At 49.3% G+C, this 15,221-nt stretch overlaps 1 protein-coding gene across 4 annotated transcripts in view; it reads right to left on the bottom strand.

Moving 5' to 3' along the window:
- Positions 1-15,221, bottom strand: part of LOC112236611 (rho GTPase-activating protein 42-like) — a 202,715-nt gene that overhangs the window by 65,066 nt on the left and 122,428 nt on the right. For all 4 annotated transcript variants that reach the window (XM_042296537.1, XM_042296538.1, XM_042296539.1 and 1 more), the window contains exon 5: positions 1,310-1,411. In XM_042296537.1, the coding sequence (XP_042152471.1) occupies positions 1,310-1,411 (102 nt within the window). The remainder of the gene's footprint in view (positions 1-1,309; positions 1,412-15,221) is intronic.

The raw sequence follows: 15,221 nt of genomic DNA, 5'->3' as shown, positions 1-15,221 counted from the left end.
GCATGGGCACGTACATGTCTGTGTGTGTGTGAATGCATGTCTGTGTTGCGTCTGTGTACTGTGGAGACTATTTGAGAAAGGGTTAATGGTTACACCATCCGGGTTTAGAGAGTACTCATCCGTGTGTTTGTCTGTGAAGGTACTGGGTAACCAGCAGGATAAACAGTGTTGTCATTGACATTGTGCAGTTGACCTTAGAAAAGCTGCGTTTCCTATATAGTGCACTACATTTAACTAGGGGCGTTTAGGACACGGGCATCCATTCATCACAAAGGCCTGTCCAGGTGCTTGAAGCAGATATAACATGTGCTCATAGTTAGCAACGTGATGTCTAGTAACAAGGACATACCTCTTGTTTTGTCTCGTAACTGGGACATACCTCTTGTTTTGTCTCGTAACTGGGACATACCTCTTGTTTTGTCTCGTAACTGGGACATACCTCTTGTTTTGTCTCGTAACTGGGACATACCTCTTGTTTTGTCTCGTAACTGGGACATACCTCTTGTTTTGCCTCGTAACTGGGACATACCTCTTGTTTTGTCTCGTAACTGGGACATACCTCTTGTTTTGTCTCGTAACTGGGACATACCTCTTGTTTTGTCTCGTAACTGGGACATACCTCTTGTTTTGTCTCGTAACTGGGACATACCTCTTGTTTTGTCTCGTAACTGGGACATACCTCTTGTTTTGTCTCGTAACTGGGACATACCTCTTGTTTTGTCTCGTAACTGGGACATACCTCTTGTTTTGTCTCGTAACTGGGACATACCTCTTGTTTTGTCTCGTAACTGGGACATACCTCTTGTTTTGTCTCGTAACTGGGACATACCTCTTGTTTTGTCTCGTAACTGGGACATACCTCTTGTTTTGTCTCGTAACTGGGACATACCTCTTGTTTTGTCTCGTAACTGGGACATACCTCTTGTTTTGTCTCGTAACTGGGACATACCTCTTGTTTTGTCTCGTAACTGGGACATACCTCTTGTTTTGTCTCGTAACTGGGACATACCTCTTGTTTTGTCTCGTAACTGGGACATACCTCTTGTTTTGTCTCGTAACTGGGACATACCTCTTGTTTTGTCTCGTAACTGGGACATACCTCTTGTTTTGTCTCGTAACTGGGACATACCTCTTGTTTTGTCTCGTAACTGGGACATACCTCTTGTTTTGTCTCGTAACTGGGACATACCTCTTGTTTTGTCTCGTAACTGGGACATACCTCTTGTTTTGTCTCGTAACTGGGACATACCTCTTGTTTTGTCTCGTAACTGGGACATACCTCTTGTTTTGTCTCGTAACTGGGACATACCTCTTGTAAGAACGGCTCTTTCTTCCTGGAGGACAAGGCCAGATGCTTCTCTAGAACGGTGTAGTATTTCTCTGTCTCCTTGTCAAACTTCTTCTTCCCTTCCTGAGAAAGACAACAGATCAACACATGGTAGCAACTCCTCAACACATGGTAGCAACTCCTCAACACATGGTAGCAACTCCTCAACACATGGTAGCAACTCCTCAACACATGGCAGCAACTCCTCAACACATGGTAGCAACTCCTCAACACATGGTAGCAACTCCTCAACACATGGTAGCAACTCCTCAACACATGGTAGCAACTCCTCAACACATGGTAGCAACTCCTCAACACATGGTAGAACCTCCTCAACACACGGTTCAACGTGATATAACAGTCTCTTGACAAACATTACTGGAGCTATGTCCCAATTATCTGTCCTCCTTCTCCAAGTTCGTCCTTGTTTACTTCCATTCGCTGATTTGAAAGGAAATGACTGGTATAATACATATGGTGTAAACTCCCTCTAGCCCAGGAATGGGCAACTTTACGAAGAAATCTGTACTTATCATGTGGGGCACACAGTGGCTCGCGGGTCTGCTACCCACATCCATACCACACACATGCAGTCAGAGCTGGCCCTAGCCTTTTGATGGCCCTAAGCAGTCAGAGCTGGCCCTAGCCTTTTGATGGCCCTAAGCAGTCAGAGCTGGCCCTAGCCTTTTGATGGCCCTAAGCAGTCAGAGCTGGCCCTAGCCTTTTGATGGCCAAAAGCAGTCAGAGCTGGCCCTAGCCTTTTGATGGCCCTAAGCAGTCAGAGCTGGCCCTAGCCTTTTTGATGGCCCTATACAGTCAGAGAGCTGGCCCTATACAGTCAGAGCTGGCCCTAGCCTTTTAAGATGGCCCTATACAGTCAGAGCTGGCCCTATACAGTCAGAGCTGGCCCTAGCCTTTTGATGGCCCTATACAGTCAGAGCTGGCCCTATACAGTCAGAGCTGGCCCTAGCCTTTTGATGGTCCTATACAGTCAGAGCTGGCCCAAGCCTTTTGAAGGCCCTGAGCAGTCAGAGCTGGCCCTAGCCTTTTGATGGCCCTAAGCAGTCAGAGCTGGCCCTAGCCTTTTGATGGCCCTATACAGTCAGAGAGCTGGCCCTATACAGTCAGAGCTGGCCCTAGCCTTTTGATGGCCCTATACAGTCAGAGCTGGCCCTAGCCTTTTGATGGCCCTAAGCAGTCAGAGCTGGCACTAGCCTTTTGATGGCCCTATACAGTCAGAGCTGGCCCTATACAGTCAGAGCTGGCCCTAGCCTTTTGATGGTCCTATACAGTCAGAGCTGGCCCTAGCCTTTTGATGGCCCTAAGCAGTCAGAGCTGGCCCTAGCCTTTTGAAGGCCCTGAGCAGTCAGAGCTGGCCCTAGCCTTTTGATGGCCCTAAGCAGTCAGAGCTGGCCCTAGCCTTTTGATGGCCCTAAGCAGTCAGAGCTGGCCCTAGCCTTTTGATGGCCCAAAGCAGTCAGAGCTGGCCCTAGCCTTTTGATGGCCCTATACAGTCAGAGCTGGCCCTAGCCTTTTGATGGCCCTAAGCAGTCAGAGCTGGCCCTAGCCTTTTGATGGCCCTATACAGTCAGAGCTGGCCCTATACAGTCAGAGCTGGCCCTAGCCTTTTGATGGCCCTAAGCAGTCAGAGCTGGCCCTAGCCTTTTGATGGCCCTAAGCAGTCAGAGCTGGCCCTAGCCTTTTGATGGCCCTATACAGTCAGAGAGCTGGCCCTCTACAGTCAGAGCTGGCCCTAGCCTTTTGATGGCCCTATACAGTCAGAGCTGGCCCTATACAGTCAGAGCTGGCCCTAGCCTTTTGATGGCCCTAAGCAGTCAGAGCTGGCACTAGCATTTTGATGGCCCTATACAGTCAGAGCTGGCCCTATACAGTCAGAGCTGGCCCTAGCCTTTGATGGTCCTATACAGTCAGAGCTGGCCCTAGACTTTTGATGGCCCTAAGCAGTCAGAGCTGGCCCTAGCCTTTTGAAGGCCCTGAGCAGTAAGAGCTGGCCCTAGCCTTTTGATGGCCCTAAGCAGTCAGAGCTGGCCCTAGCCTTTTGATGGCCCTAAGCAGTCAGAGCTGGCCCTAGCCTTTTGAAGGCCCTGAGCAGTCAGAGCTGGCCCTAAGCAGTCAGAGCTGGCCCCGCCTTTTGAAGGCCCTAAGCAGTCAGAGCTGGCCCTAGCCTTTTGAAGGCCCTAAGCAGAGCTGGCCCTAGCCTTTTGAAGGCCCTAAGCAGTCAGAGCAGGCCCTAGCCTTTTGAAGGCCCTAAGCAGTCAGAGCTGGCCCTAGCCTTTTGAAGGCCCTAAGCAGTCAGAGCTGGCCCTAGCCTTTTGAAGGCCCTAAGCAGTCAGAGCTGGCCCTAGCCTTTTGATGGCCCTATACAGTCAGAGCTGGCCCTATACAGTCAGAGCTGGCCCTAGCCTTTTGATGGCCCTAAGCAGTCAGAGCTGGCCCTAGCCTTTTGATGGCCCTAAGCAGTCAGAGCTGGCCCTAGCCTTTTGATGGCCCTATACAGTCAGAGAGCTGGCCCTCTACAGTCAGAGCTGGCCCTAGCCTTTTGATGGCCCTATACAGTCAGAGCTGGCCCTATACAGTCAGAGCTGGCCCTAGCCTTTTGATGGCCCTAAGCAGTCAGAGCTGGCACTAGCATTTTGGGACCGAGAGACTGATGGGCCCTATACAGTCAGAGCTGGCCCTATACAGTGGCCCAGAGCTGGCCCTAGCCTTTTGATGGTCCTATACAGTCAGAGCTGGCCCTAGACTTTTGATGGCCCTAAGCAGTCAGAGCTGGCCCTAGCCTTTTGAAGGCCCTGAGCAGTAAGAGCTGGCCCTAGCCTTTTGATGGCCCTAAGCAGTCAGAGCTGGCCCTAGCCTTTTCATGGCCCTAAGCAGTCAGAGCTGGCCCTAGCCTTTGAAGGCCCTGAGCAGTCAGAGCTGGCCCTAAGCAGTCAGAGCTGGCCCTAGCCTTTTGAAGGCCCTAAGCAGTCAGAGCTGGCCCTAGCCTTTTGAAGGCCCTAAGCAGTCAGAGCTGGCCCTAGCCTTTTGAAGGCCCTAAGCAGTCAGAGCAGGCCCTAGCCTTTTGAAGGCCCTAAGCAGTCAGAGCTGGCCCTAGCCTTTTGAAGGCCCTAAGCAGTCAGAGCTGGCCCTAGCCTTTTGAAGGCCCTAAGCAGTCAGAGCTGGCCCTAGCCTTTTGATGGCCCTAAGCAGTCAGAGCTGACCCTAGCCTTTCGATGGCCCAAAGCAGTCAGAGCTGGCCCTAGCCTTTTGATGGCCCTATACAGTCAGAGCTGGCCCTAGCCTTTTGATGGCCCTAAGCAGTCAGAGCTGGCCCTAGCCTTTTGATGACCCTATACAGTCAGAGCTGGCCCTATACAGTCAGAGCTGGCCCTAGCCTTTGATGGCCCTAAGCAGTCAGAGCTGGCCCTAGCCTTTTGATGGCCCTAAGCAGTCAGAGCTGGCCCTAGCTTTTGATGGCCCTATACAGTCAGAGAGCTGGCCCTATACAGTCAGAGCTGGCCCTAGCCTTTTGATGGCCCTGTACAGTCAGAGCTGGCCCTATACAGTCAGAGCTGGCCCTATACAGTCAGAGCTGGCACTAGCCTTTTGATGGCCCTATACAGTCAGAGCTGGCCCTATACAGTCAGAGCTGGCCCTAGCCTTTTGATGGTCCTATACAGTCAGAGCTGGCCCTAGCCTTTTGATGGCCCTAAGCAGTCAGAGCTGGCCCTAGCCTTTTGAAGGCCCTGAGCAGTCAGAGCTGGCCCTAGCCTTTGAAGGCCCTGAGCAGTCAGAGCTGGCCCTAGCCTTTGAAGGCCCTAAGCAGTCAGAGCTGGCCCTAGCCTTTTGAAGGCCATAAGCAGTCAGAGCTGGCCCTAGCCTTTGAAGGACCTAAGCAGTCAGAGCTGGCCCTAGCCTTTTGAAGGCCCTAAGCAGTCAGAGCTGGCCCTAGCCTTTGAAGGCCCTAAGCAGTTAGAGCTGGCACTAGCCTTTTGAAGGCCCTAAGCAGTCAGAGCTGGCCCTAGCCTTTTGAAGGCCCTAGCCTTTTGAAGGCCCTAAGCAGTCAGAGCTGTCCCTAGCCTTTTGAAGGCCCTAAGCAGTCAGAGCTGGCCCTAGCCATTTGAAGGCCCTAGCCTTTTGAAGGCCCTAAGCAGTCAGAGCTGTCCCTAGCCTTTTGAAGGCCCTAAGCAGTCAGAGCTGTCCCTAGCCTTTTGAAGGCCCTAAGCAGTCAGAGCTGGCCCTAGCCTTTTGGCGGCCCTCAGCTACACCCACCTCTAGAGCCAAAACATTTCAGCAGAATCTGCCTTGACAGCGGAGAAAAACAAATCTTCCAATATTGCCATGGGGCGGAGAGGAAATGTTTTCAGTTTTTAATATGATATCTGAGTGAGAGGGACTAACAAAATCATTATGGGCCCCCTGGGCAGTACTTCGACAATGATTACTACAAGCTTAGATAGCTGGCCGGCTACACTAACTTACAAAAAAAACAATGTTTGTTGACACGGACTATATTAGTGACTGTCAGTGACTGACATAACAACAACAAAACTTCTGAAACTCAACCAAGTTTCGCAATTGCACCTTGTGTATTCTAATATTCTAACTCTCAACAGGAAATTGAGACTCTGTTTGAGTAAAAAATAAATCTCCCTCTATCTATATATATATATGTATTATTTTTTCAATTATTTTGACAAGATAATTGAGGGACTGTTCTAACAATGGAAATACATGTCCTCAAAGATGGAAGGCAAACGGGAGGAGGCGAGATCAGGTGGGACCATTCTAGCCAATGAGAGGACAGATAACCCAAAGCCATAAGTCTGCTGAACAGCTAACCCCAAGCCATAAGGCTCCTAAAGAGCTAACCCCAAGCCATAAGGCTCCTAAACAGCTAACCCCAAGCCATAAGGCTCATAAACAGCTAACCCCAAGCCATAAGGCTCCTAAACAGCTAACCCCAAGCCATAAGGCTCCTAAAGAGCTAACCCCAAGCCATAAGGCTTATAAACAGCTAACCCCAAGCCATAAGGCTCCTAAACAGCTAACCCCAAGCCATAAGGCTCCTAAACAGCTAACCCCAAGCCATAAGGCTCCTAAACAGCTAACCCCAAGCCATAAGGCTCCTAAACAGCTAACCCCAAGCCATACGGCTCCTAAACAGCTAACCCCAAGCCATAAGGCTCCTAAACAGCTAACCCCACGCCATAAGGCTCCTAAACAGCTAACCCCAAGCCAGAAAACTCCTAAACAGCTAACCCCAAGCCATAAGTTTGCTGAACAGCTAACCCCAAGTCATAAGGCTCCTAAACAGCTAACCCCAAGCCATGAGGCTCCTAAACAGCTAACCCCAAGCCATAAGGCTCCTAAACAGCTAACCCCAAGCCATAAGTCTGCTGAACAGCTAACCCCAAGCCATAAAATTCCTAAACAGCTAACCCCAAGCCATAAGTCTGCTGAACAGCTAACCCCAAGCCATAAAACTCCTAAACAGCTAAACCCAAGCCATAAGTCTGCTGAACAGCTAACCCCAAGCCATAAAACTCCTAAACAGCTAACCCCAAACCATAAGGCTCCTAAACAGCTAACCCCAAGCCATAAGGCTCCTAAACAGCTAACCCCAAGCCATAAGTCTGCTGAACAGCTAACCCCAAGCCATAAAATTCCTAAACAGCTAACCCCAAACCATAAGGCTCCTAAACAGCTAACCCCAAGCCATAAGGCTCCTAAACAGCTAACCCCAAGCCATAAGTCTGCTGAACAGCTAACCCCAAGCCATAAGGCTCCTAAACAGCTAACCCCAAGCCATGAGGCGCCTAAACAGCTAACCCCAAGCCATAAGGCTCCTAAACAGCAAACCCCAAGCCATAAGGCTCCTAAACAGCTAATCCCAAGCCACACGGTTCCTAAACAGCTAACCCCAAGCCATAAGTCTGCTAAACAGCTAACTCCACGCCATAAGGCTCCTAAACAGCTAACTCCAAGCCATAAGGCTCCTAAACAGCTAACCCCAAACCATAAGGCTCCTAAACAGCAAACCCCAAGCATAAGTCTGCTAAACAGCTAACCCCAAGCCATAAGTCTACTAAACAGCTAACCCCAAGCCATAAGTCTGCTGAACAGCTAACCCAAAGCCATAAGTCTGCTGAACAGCTAACCCAAAGCCATAAGTCTGCTGAACAGCTAACCCCAAGCCATAAGGCTCCTAAACAGCTAACCCCAAGCCATGAGGCTCCTAAACAGCTAACCCCAAGCCATAAGGCTCCTAAACAGCTAACCCCAAGCCATAAGTCTGTTGAACAACTAACCCCAAGCCATAAGGCTCCTAAAGAGCTAACCCCAAGCCATAAGGCTCATAAACAGCTAACCCCAAGCCATAAGGCTCATAAACAGCTAACCCCAAGCCATAAGGCTCCTAAACAGCTAACCCTAAGCCATACGGCTCCTAAACAGCTAACCCCAAGCCATAAGGCTCCTAAACAGCTAACCCCATGCCATAAGGCTCCTAAACAGCTAAACCCAAGTCATAAGGCTCCTAAACAGCTAACCCCAAGCCATGAGGCTCCTAAACAGCTAACCCCAAGCCATAAGGCTCCTAAACAGCTAACCCCAAGCCATAAGTCTGCTGAACAGCTAACCCCAAGCCATAAAATTCCTAAACAGCTAACCCCAAACCATAAGGCTCCTAAACAGCTAACCCCAAGCCATAAGGCTCCTAAACAGCTAACCCCAAGCCATAAGTCTGCTGAACAGCTAACCCCAAGCCATAAAACTCCTAAACAGCTAACCCCAAACCATAAGGCTCCTAAACAGCTAACCCCAAGCCATAAGGCTCCTAAACAGCTAACCCCAAGCCATAAGGCTGCTGAACAGCTAACCCCAAGCCATAAGGCTCCTAAACAGCTAACCCCAAGCCATAAGGCTCCTAAACAGCTAACCCCAAGCCATAAGGCTCCTAAACAGCTAACCCCAAGCCATAAGTCTGCTAAACAGCTAACCCCACGCCATAAGGCTCCTAAACAGCTAACCCCAAGCCATAAGTCTGCTGAACAGCTAACCCCAAGTCATAAGGCTCCTAAACAGCTAACCCCAAGCCATGAGGCGCCTAAACAGCTAACCCCAAGCCATAAGGCTCCTAAACAGCTAACCCCAAACCATAAGTTTGCTGAACAGCTAAACCCAAGTCATAAGGCTCCTAAACAGCTAACCCCAAGCCATGAGGCTCCTAAACAGCTAACCCCAAGCCATAAGGCTCCTAAACAGCTAACCCCAAGCCATAAGTCTGCTGAACAGCTAACCCCAAGCCATAAAATTCCTAAACAGCTAACCCCAAACCATAAGGCTCCTAAACAGCTAACCCCAAGCCATAAGGCTCCTAAACAGCTAACCCCAAGCCATAAGTCTGCTGAACAGCTAACCCCAAGCCATAAAACTCCTAAACAGCTAACCCCAAGCCATAAGTCTCTAAACAGCTAACCCCAAGCCAAAGCCATAAGGCTCCTAAACAGCTAACCCCAAGCCATAACGCTCCTAAACAGCTAACCCCAAGCCATAAGTCTGCTGAACAGCTAACCCCAAGCCATAAAACTCCTAAACAGCTAACCCCAAACCATAAGGCTCCTAAACAGCTAACCCCAAGCCATAAGGCTCCTAAACAGCTAACCCCAAGCCATAAGGCTCCTAAACAGCTAACCTCAAGCCATAAAACTCCTAAACAGCTAACCCCAAGCCATAAGTCTGCTAAACAGCTAACCCCAAGCCATAAAGCTCCTAAACAGCTAACCCCAAGCCATAAGGCTGCTGAACAGCTAACCCCAAGTCATAAGGCTCCTAAACAGCTAACCCCAAGCCATGAGGCGCCTAAACAGCTAACCCCAAGCCATAAGGCTCCTAAACAGCTAACCCCAAACCATAAGGCTCCTAAACAGCTAACCCAAAGCATAAGTCTGCTAAACAGCTAACCCCAAGCCATAAGTCTACTAAACAGCTAACCCCAAGCCATAAGTCAGCTGAACAGCTAACCCCAAGCCATAAGTCTGCTGAACAGCTAACCCCAAACCATAAGGCTCCTAAACAGCTAACCCCAAGCCATAAAGCTCCTAAACAGCTAACCCCAAGCCATAAGGCTGCTGAACAGCTAACCCCAAGCCATAAGGCTCCTAAACAGCTAACCCCAAGCCATAAGGCTCCTAAACAGCTAACCCCAAGCCATAAAACTCCTAAACAGCTAACCCCAAGCCATAAGTCTGCTAAACAGCTAACCCCACGCCATAAGGCTCCTAAACAGCTAACCCCAAGCCATAAGTCTGCTGAACAGCTAACCCCAAGTCATAAGGCTCCTAAACAGCTAACCCCAAGCCATGAGGCGCCTAAACAGCTAACCCCAAGCCATAAGGCTCCTAAACAGCTAACCCCAAACCATAAGTTTGCTGAACAGCTAAACCCAAGTCATAAGGCTCCTAAACAGCTAACCCCAAGCCATAAGGCTCCTAAACAGCTAACCCCAAGCCATAAGGCTCCTAAACAGCTAACCCCAAGCCATAAGTCTGCTAAACAGCTAACCCCAAGCCATAAAATTCCTAAACAGCTAACCCCAAACCATAAGGCTCCTAAACAGCTAACCCCAAGCCATAAGGCTCCTAAACAGCTAACCCCAAGCCATAAGTCTGCTGAACAGCTAACCCCAAGCCATAAAACTCCTAAACAGCTAACCCCAAGCCATAAGTCTGCTGAACAGCTAACCCCAAGCCATAAGGCTCCTAAACAGCTAACCCCAAGCCATAACGCTCCTAAACAGCTAACCCCAAGCCATAAGTCTGCTGAACAGCTAACCCCAAGCCATAAAACTCCTAAACAGCTAACCCCAAACCATAAGGCTCCTAAACAGCTAACCCCAAGCCATAAGGCTCCTAAACAGCTAACCCCAAGCCATAAGGCTCCTAAACAGCTAACCTCAAGCCATAAAACTCCTAAACAGCTAACCCCAAGCCATAAGTCTGCTAAACAGCTAACCCCAAGCCATAAAGCTCCTAAACAGCTAACCCCAAGCCATAAGGCTGCTGAACAGCTAACCCCAAGTCATAAGGCTCCTAAACAGCTAACCCCAAGCCATGAGGCGCCTAAACAGCTAACCCCAAGCCATAAGGCTCCTAAACAGCTAACCCCAAACCATAAGGCTCCTAAACAGCTAACCCCAAAGCATAAGTCTGCTAACCCCAAGCCATAAACAGCTAACCCCAACAGCTAACCCCAAGCCATAAGTCTACTAAACAGCTAACCCCAAGCCATAAGTCAGCTGAACAGCTAACCCCAAGCCATAAGTCTGCTGAACAGCTAACCCCAAGCCATAAGGCTCCTAAACAGCTAACCCCAAGCCATGAGGCTCCTAAACAGCTAACCCCAATCCATAAGGCTCCTAAACAGCTAACCCCAAGCCATAAGTCTGCTGAACAGCTAACCCCAAGTCATAAGGCTCCTAAACAGCTAACCCCAAGCCATAAGGCTCCTAAACAGCTAACCCCAAGCCATAAGGCTCCTAAACAGCTAACCCCAAGCCATAAGGCTCCTAAACAGCTAACCCCAAGCCATACGGCTCCTAAACAGCTAACCCCAAGCCAGAAAACTCCTAAACAGCTAACCCCAAGCCATAAGTCTGCTGAACAGCTAACCCCAAGTCATTAGGCTCCTAAACAGCTAACCCCAAGCCATGAGGCTCCTAAACAGCTAACCCCCAGCCATAAGGCTCCTAAACAGCTAACCCCAAGCCATAAGTCTGCTGAACAGCTAACCCCAAGCCATAAAATTCCTAAACAGCTAACCCCAAGCCATAAGGCTCCTAAACAGATAACCCCAAGCCATAAGGCTCCTAAACAGCTAACCCCAAGCCATATGGCTCAAAAACAGCTAACCCCAAGCCATAAGTCTGCTGAAGTCTGCATAAGTCTCCGGCGCCGACAGAGATGGCCGCCTCGCTTCGCGTTCCTAGGAAACTATGCAGTTTTTTGTTTTTTTACGTGTTATTTCTTACACTAGTACCCCAGGTCATCTTAGGTTTCATTACATACAGCCGAGAAGAACTACTGAATATAAGATCAGCGTCAACTCACCATCAGTACGACCAAGAATATGTTTTTCGCGATGCGGATCCTGTGTTCTGCCTCACAACTAGTGTAACTGAGTGGATCACATGCAGCGACCAAAAAAAAAAACGACTCAGAAAAAGAGGGAAACGAAGCGGTCTTCTGGTCAGACTCCGGAGACGGGCACATCGTGCACCTCTCCCTAGCATTCTTCTCGCCAATGTCCAGTCTCTTGACAACAAGGTTGATGAAATCCGAGCAAGGGTAGCATTCCAGAGGGACATCAGAGACTGCAACGTTCTCTGCTTCACGGAAACATGGCTAACTGGAGAGACGCAATCCGAAGCGGTGCAGCCAGCGGGTTTCTCCACGCATCGCGCCGACAGAAACAAACATCTTTCTGGTAAGAAGACGGGCGGGGGCGTATGCCTTATGACTAACGTGACATGGTGTGATGAAAGAAACATACAGGAACTCAAATCCTTCTGTTCACCTGATTTAGAATTCCTCACAATCAAATGTAGACCGCATTATCTACCAAGAGAATTCTCTTCGATTATAATCACAGCCGTATATATCCCCCCCAAGCAGACACATCGATGGCTCTGAACGAACTTTATTTAACTCTCTGCAAACTGGAAACGATTTATCCGGAGGCTGCATTCATTGTAGCTGGGGATTTTAACAAGGCTAATCTGAAAACAAGACTCCCTAAATTTTATCAGCATATCGATTGCGCAACCAGGGGTGGAAAGACCTTGGATCATTGTTACTCTAACTTCCGCGACGCATATAAGGCCTTGCCCCGCCCCCCTTTCGGAAAAGCTGACCACGACTCCATTTTGTTGATCCCTGCCTACAGACAGAAACTAAAACAAGAAGCTCCCACGCTGAGGTCTGTCCAACGCTGGTCCGACCAAGCTGACTCCACACTCCAAGACTGCTTCCATCACGTGGACTGGGAGATGTTTCGTATTGCGTCAGACAACAACATTGAAGAATACGCTGATTCGGTGTGCGAGTTCATTAGAACGTGCGTTGAAGATGTCGTTCCCATAGCAACGATTAAAACATTCCCTAACCAGAAACCGTGGATTGATGGCAGCATTCGTGTGAAACTGAAGGCACGAACCACTGCTTTTAATCAGGGCAAGGTGTCTGGTAACATGACTGAATACAAACAGTGCAGCTATTCCCTCCGCAAGGCTATCAAACAAGCTAAGCGCCAGTACAGAGACAAAGTAGAATCTCAATTCAACGGCTCAGACACAAGAGGCATGTGGCAGGGTCTACAGTCAATCACCGACTACAGGAAGAAACCCAGCCCAGTCACGGACCAGGATGTCTTGCTCCCAGGCAGACTAAATAACTTTTTTGCCCGCTTTGAGGACAATACAGTGCCACTGACACGGCCTGCAACGGAAACATGCGGACTCTCCTTCACTGCAGCCGAAGTGAGTAAGACATTTAAACGTGTTAACCCTCGCAAGGCTGCAGGCCCAGACGGCATCCCCAGCCGCGCCCTCAGAGCATGCGCAGACCAGCTGGCCGGTGTGTTTACGGACATATTCAATCAATCCCTATACCAGTCTGCTGTTCCCACATGCTTCAAGAGGGCCACCATTGTTCCTGTTCCCAAGAAAGCTAAGGTAACTGAGCTAAACGACTACCGCCCGTAGCACTCACATCCGTCATCATGAAGTGCTTTGAGAGACTAGTCAAGGACCATATCACCTCCACCCTACCTGACACCCTTGACCCACTCCAATTTGCTTACCGCCCAAATAGGTCCACAGACGATGCAATCTCAACCACACTGCACACTGCCCTAACCCATCTGGACAAGAGGAATACCTATGTGAGAATGCTGTTCATCGACTACAGCTCGGCATTCAACACCATAGTACCCTCCAAGCTCGTCATCAAGCTCGAGACCCTGGGTCTCGACCCCGCCCTGTGCAACTGGGTACTGGACTTCCTGACGGGCCGCCCCCAGGTGGTGAGGGTAGGCAACAACATCTCCTCCCCGCTGATCCTCAACACTGGGGCCCCACAAGGGTGCGTTCTGAGCCCTCTCCTGTACTCCCTGTTCACCCACGACTGCGTGGCCATGCACGCCTCCAACTCAATCATCAAGTTTGCGGACGACACAACAGTGGTAGGCTTGATTACCAACAACGACGAGACGGCCTACAGGGAGGAGGTGAGGGCCCTCGGAGTGTGGTGTCAGGAAAATAACCTCACACTCAACGTCAACAAAACTAAGGAGATGATTGTGGACTTCAGGAAACAGCAGAGGGAACACCCCCATCCACATCGATGGAACAGTAGTGGAGAGGGTAGCAAGTTTTAAGTTCCTCGGCATACACATCACAGACAAACTGAACTGGTCCACTCACACAGACAGCATCGTGAGGAAGGCGCAGCAGCGCCTCTTCAACCTCAGGAGGCTGAAGAAATTCGGCTTGTCACCAAAAGCACTCACAAACTTCTACAGATGCACAATCGAGAGCATCCTGGCGGGCTGTATCACCGCCTGGTATGGCAACTGCACCGCCCTCAACCGTAAGGCTCTCCAGAGGGTAGTGAGGTCTGCACAACGCATCACCGGGGGCAAACTACCTGCCCTCCAGGACACCTACACCACCCGATGCTACAGGAAGGCCATAAAGATCATCAAGGACATCAACCACCCGAGCCACTGCCTTTTCACCCCGCTGTCATCCAGAAGGCGAGGTCAGTACAGGTGCATCAAAGCTGGGACCGAGAGACTGAAAAACAGCTTCTATCTCAAGGCCATCAGACTGTTAAACAGCCACCACTAACATTGAGTGGCTACTGCCAACACACTGTCAATGACACTGACTCTACTCCAGCCACTTTAATCATGGGAATTGATGGGAAATGATGTAAATATATCACTAGCCACTTTAAACAATGCTACCTTATATAATGTTACTTACCCTACATTATTCATCTCATATGCATACGTTGATACTGTACTCTATATCATCGACTGCATCCTTATGTAATACATGTATCACTAGCCACTTTAACTATGCCACTTGGTTTACATACTTATCTCATATGTATATACTGTACTCGATATCATCTACTGTATCTTGCCTATGCTGCTCTGTACCATCACTCATTCATATATCCTTATGTACATATTCTTTATCCCCTTACACTGTGTATAAGACAGTAGTTTTTTTGGAATTGTTAGTTAGATTACTTGTTCGTTATTACTGCATTGTCGGAACTAGAAGCACAAGCATTTCGCTACACTCGCATTAACATCTGCTAACCATGTGTATGTGACAAATAAAATTTGATTTGATTTGATTTGAACAGCTAACCCAAAGACATAAGGCTCCTAAACAGCTAACCCCAAGCCATAAGTCTGCTGAACAGCTAACCCCAAGCCATAAGGCTCCTAAACAGCTAACCCCAAGCCATAAGTCTCCTAAACAGCTAACCCCAAGCCATAAGTCTCCTAAACAGCTAACCCCAAGCCATAAGGCTCCTAAACAGCTAACCCCAAGCCATAAGGCTCCTAAACAGCTAACCCCACACAATAAAACTCCTAAACAGCTAACGCCAAACCATAAGGCTCCTAAACAGCTAACCCCAAAACCATAAGGCTCCTAAACAGCTAACCACAAGCCATAAGGCTCCTAAACAGCTAACCACAAGCCATAAGGCTCCATAAACAGATAACCCCAAACCATAAGGCTCCTAAACAGCTAACCACAAGCCATAAGGCTTCTAAACAGCTAACCACAAGCCATAAGGCTCCTAAACAGCTAACC

This window comes from Oncorhynchus tshawytscha, linkage group LG13 (assembly GCF_018296145.1).
Source record: "Oncorhynchus tshawytscha isolate Ot180627B linkage group LG13, Otsh_v2.0, whole genome shotgun sequence".
NCBI lineage: Eukaryota > Metazoa > Chordata > Actinopteri > Salmoniformes > Salmonidae > Oncorhynchus > Oncorhynchus tshawytscha.
Note: the sequence above shows the minus strand (reverse complement) of the source record. Positions and strands in the feature narration are given on the sequence as shown.